Raw genomic sequence first — 5,219 nt, 5'->3', positions numbered from 1 at the left:
CGCTCACCTGCTCCACCATCCCACCGTGGTCCCTCTCTCATCGGGGCTCATCGGGGCCAGCAGCGTCTCCACTGCCGCCCACTGCCAGTGTTGCATTGCTGACGCCCACATTGTTTCACAGTGCCCCTAGTGGTCAGCGTATGTCATAGTGAGCGGTCAAACTCCAGGTCGGACACCCGGTCAAACAATTTGCATATTAGGCTTTTATTATATAGGATCAGTGGGATTAGAACAAAGAGGGCAGGAGGAATTAAAGCATTGGAGTGATTTCAAACATTTGTGACTAAGATAGCATTATGACCCTTCAAACAGACCTCATTAACTATTTCTATTCTTAGTAAATTAGGAGAGTGCTCAAAACAGAGATCTGTTGTACAAATCCTCTTCCCCAGGTGCTTGAACACAGAGCGAGCCATCTACTAACAGGGGAGGAATGGACCAAGGAGGGAGGGGATATGATGTGCAGGACGGTCAGGGAGTGTGTGAGAGACAGAGAAAGAGACGGAGAGAGAGGAAGAGAGAAAAAACTGTGTTGATGGAGACATTTTGGCTTTTTGGCTTCCTGAGTTCAAGAGGTTATCACCAACTACTTTGCTTTCATATTTTTATGTAGCTTATTTAATAAATTCAGAGTTAGACCAAAAGTTATATTGAAAACGATTTTCCTGAAGAATATTAAAATAACATCAAATATGCTATAACTGTCGCCTTTTTGTCAGAAAGGAATTGTTGCTGAACACACATTTTTACACGGAGCACACAGCAGTCATAGCCTAACATATGACTACAGAATTCCTTTTTAGCTTTCTATGGGATCAGATTGCCTATTTCTCTATGTTAGAAAAAAAAGAACAACTTTGATGATTTTATAAGTTAATAAAATGAGTATGCATTAAATAATATAAAGATTATTATAATTTATAGAAACCCTCGATAAGAAAATAAGTCCACTACCTCCTAAAGACATGTGCCAATTTCTCTATGCTTCGTTGACCTGCTTCTCTACAATTCGCTTGTAAACAATCTTTCTTCTTACGTCCCTCTCTAACAAAGGATTTGCAGATCCATGGAAAGCCAAGCAAGGTGGCTGCCTTTCATTTTGTAATGCATGAAAATGCTACCTGACTTTCTCCCCGGGTGCCTTCCTGCCTATGTCCCTTTTACTGGAACAAATATTGCCATTGTCCTAGATGGCTGGCAGACGCGGGACAGCCGCTACTGTTCCAGAAGGTGGTTTTTGTTGTCAGTGATATATCAATCATATTTCAGCCAGAAACTCAACAACAGAAACTTGACAGTGATTGTTTCCTTTTCTCTCTTCAAACACTCATGGTCGGCTTCCTTCAGTCACCTCCTCGGGAGGCCGGTCCCCTGCAGCAGATGGTGTGCTGCGTGCAGCAGCTGGCCCCACTCCACACCGCCCCTGCCTTCTCTCGGGACCGCGTGTGCGAGCCTGCCTGCGTGTGCGTCTGTGTGTGTAGGAGCACTCACGACTTTCAGTTGCCATTCAGTGCTTTCTGCTTCTCCCAGCCAAAAAGCTAGGAAGCTTGGCTCACTCTCCAGCCATGAGCCCAGATGTCCAGCTGTGATACAGTTTCCTTCCCAGCCTCCCTGCTGGAGCAGGATTCATTCACAACCCCGAATAAAAGAGTGATCTTGAGGCTTTATTTTGTCCTTATGGTTTGGTGTTGTAGTCATATTTGGGAGAAATAGCGTAGGAGCCAGGGGCAACGAGTAAATCTAAAATTGTTTTCCTGTTTCACTTGGGTGGGATGAGACAGTTCCTCTGTATGGCTCGGGGCCTCATATTTTATGGGGCTGGCTTCCTCAATGCATCATTGCCTGCATCCGATGTCTCTTTTTCTTTTCTTCAGATGAATATGCTAATGAAACTCCAAGAAGCAGCCAATTACTCCGGTACACAAAGCTTCGACAGCGATAGCACCAGCCACCATGAAGACAATTTGGATTCGGCTCTTGAATCTACCCTCTGAAAAAAGTTGCGGGGAAAGACTATGCTTTTTAAACATGTTTAAAAAAGTAAGGTATTTTCACTAAAACCACTGCCAGTATGAAAGCACCTACCAAGGGTCCTGCCCCAGAGTCATGGTCTCCAAGGAGGCAGCAGAACTAAGTCTGAGCCGCCAAGATGCTAAATTGAAATGGAAACTTCACCTTCTTTTATTTCTAGGCCTTTTTATATCTGTGGAGTGATGTAAGACTCCCTTACTCAACTGGAAGGGACCCTAACGATAGGGCAACTGAATAGATTGCACATGGGATAGCCAAACTGGACTTAGTGTTTTTCCTCTTTAAACGTTTACAATACAGACCTTTTTTTGTCCCTTCATTTCGTTTCCTCTGGCAAACGGTCCTCCCCAAGGAGGGTTCATTCTTCTCACCCATCCAGCCTCCTCCATGCCACATGGTGCTGGTCACAGGGCTCCAGTAGTGTGTGTGTGTTGTGCACTCCCCCCATTCCAAAACCAGGCCGAGAGGCCAGTCCCCCGTAAGCACAAACGGAATTGTGCAACCACCAGAAAAGCACTACCGTGGCCAAGCTGGAGAGGTGCCAACTAATTCCTGAGCTCCTGTCCTCGTGACGTGCTCCACCAACTGTCAGTATCTGAGTCACCCGTTTTATAAGGTTGTTTTTACCACTGGGGTCTTTTTAAGCCACCTGCCCATCCCCTTAACAAGAGTTTTATACCAATTATTCGTCAACACTGACAAAAGGCTTGCTTAGGGCTTTATTTGTTTGAGCCTTTTCAGTGAAAGAAGGAACATTTCCTATGGTGCTGTCTCGCTGCCTTAAAACAGATTTCTACAACAGTTTAGGTCCTAAACCATTGGTAATTCCCACTGTCTTTCATTTGCAACCAAGCAACAGCAGTTCACACAGTAGCCTCATCTCTAGAGCTCTTTTTGTTTTTCTAAGAAATGGATAGGAGAAAGATCAGTATTTTTTCCTTGTGACTAGATTGCTTTGCCTATCCTCAAGTATCCATGTAACCCAGAGACCCTCTCCAACCATCACTTAAAAGCTAAGACATGTGGCTAAATTCCATCCGGTTCCAGGTGAGAGCGTTTGCGAAGGCGGGAGATGTTGAATTCCTTCCCAGCAGAGCTGGAAGCACTAGAAATTGCATGAGCACAACTATTTGGCTCCCCCCCCCCCCTGTTCTTTATTATTATTATTATTATTATCATTAGTTTTTTCAGCATGTTGTTTTGATTGCTATTGGTGTACATGAGAAAGTCGGCATTCTAGAACACTGAGCAGTGACACCACTGTGGCAGAGGAGGCGTGGATACTGTAAAAGGTTAGATTTGCACAGTCTACTGGGTAGGTATTGTAAATAATAATTTTTAAAACTTGCACAAATCAAAACGAACACACACAAAATTGTATTTTATCCTGTTGGTGTTAAGAGGTGTTTCACTTACTGAGATTTCCTGTACGTTGCAAACAACAGAATGCAAACCCTCAAAGCTGTTATTACCTGGTGTGTTTGTCCTGTATTTACAGTTGTTCTGACTATGCAGGAGCTGTCAGTGCTAGAGTGAGCATGCTTCGAAACTGTACATGAAGCCAGTGCATTTTTGGAAAAGTGAAAATGCCCCACAGTGCATCTGTCATGGCAGGCTTTACGGAGAGTGCGTGAAAGCGGACTGGAGTCATCGCAGAAGTTACCACTGCGCACAGGTGTTAAGTCTATCAGACCCAGGTGCTCGGCCATGGTGTAGTCTTGTTCTGTGCGTGTGAAACTGTGTTTCTTTCAGGACGTGTAATTGGTGCTACTCTCTGCGATCACCGTGGGTCAGTTGCTCTAGAACAATAACAACAGTAGCCGTCTGTGCAGTTTTCAGAGTGTCACCGAATCTATAGGTTCCACACGGTGCTATTGCCCTAAGGGAAATCGGAGCTGCATTTATGCACAGAGAGTTGTCACCCTGACGTTGAAAACCCTAAACGTGAATCAAATCCGTTGTGAAACATCGATATATGTAGCTGGATGAGTGACTAGTTACCCTCGTATCATACGTGACCTAAGGAAATTGCTAATCTTTCCCTGCCATTTTGAGAAACACAGTCCAAACATGATCATAAGCAAATTCCTGCAATACATCCCAGTAGGTCCACCTAGTTTACAACTTAAACTAGTTTGTGAAGCATTTGTCTGTATACATTTTATATTTTGTACATTTTTGATGTAACATATCATGTAAATAGGCAGAAACAGTGAAATAAATCATCTGAAAAGTTTTGTAGTCTTTGTAAAGCCCCAACAATAAGTACTTAGTGTCAATGGACTTAACTGGATGATGTATTTTCTATTGGTTTATTGTTCCTTTAGCTTGTAAACCAGCTTGCATATATTTTTTTGCAAATGTGCACCCTGTATCTGTCTAAATTATTACTTTACCATTAAAGTGGAATTATTTATTGACAACAAGGTGTGGTGTTTGTATATGGAGAATATTTGAATAATTATGCACCAAGAAGTATCAAGCTTTGAAATGTCATGTGCACTAGTAATATGACATCAAGAGGGATGTGTGTGAATTTTTAGTTTGCATACTCCATAGAAAGAATCTCATAGCCTTTATCAGGATTCAATTTGTAAATATAGTTGACCTTAAACATCTAGGTGGTTATGGGTACTGACCCCATGCAGTGGTAATTCTTCATATAATTTTTAAAAATTTATTTTTATTGTTGAGAGAATTACAGATGTTTCCAATTATCCCCCTTACCCCCCTCCACCTGGCTCCTGCTCCACTCCAGGCCTTCACCACACTATTGTCTGTGTTCATGGGCTCTGCATATATGCATATAAGTTCTTAAGTCCACCTTTGTGTCTGTGGGGGATTGGTTCCAGGACCCCCGTACTAAAATCTGCTGTTGCTCAAGTCCCTTATATAAAACTAGAGGCCTGGTGCATGAAATTTGTGCACTTGGGGGGAGTCCCTCAGCCTGGCCTGCGCCCTCTTGCAGTCCAGGAGCCCTGGGGGGATGTCCGACTGACTGCTTAGGCCCACTAAGCCGTCAGTCAGACATCCTTAGCATTGCCACAGAGGCGGAAGAGGCTCCCACCACTGTCACTGTGCTCGGCTTCTGGCTGAGTGGAGCTCCCCCTGTGGAAGCACACTGACCACCAGAGGCAGCTCCTGCGTTGAGTGTCTGCCCCTTAGTGGTCAGTGTGCCTCAGAGTGAC

At 43.9% G+C, this 5,219-nt stretch overlaps 1 protein-coding gene across 1 annotated transcript in view; it reads left to right on the top strand.

Annotated features, from left to right (window-relative positions):
* Positions 1 to 4,451, top strand: part of NAV3 (neuron navigator 3) — a 351,070-nt gene extending 346,619 nt beyond the window's left edge. The window contains 1 exon segment of the mRNA XM_015561356.1: positions 1,875 to 4,451. Within this exon segment, the coding sequence (XP_015416842.1) occupies positions 1,875 to 1,994 (120 nt within the window). The 3' untranslated portion in view covers positions 1,995 to 4,451.
* Positions 4,452 to 5,219: the final 768 nt, after the last annotated feature.

Source organism: Myotis davidii, unplaced genomic scaffold, assembly GCF_000327345.1.
Source record: "Myotis davidii unplaced genomic scaffold, ASM32734v1 scaffold415, whole genome shotgun sequence".
Taxonomy (NCBI): Eukaryota; Metazoa; Chordata; class Mammalia; order Chiroptera; family Vespertilionidae; genus Myotis; species Myotis davidii.
Note: the sequence above shows the minus strand (reverse complement) of the source record. Positions and strands in the feature narration are given on the sequence as shown.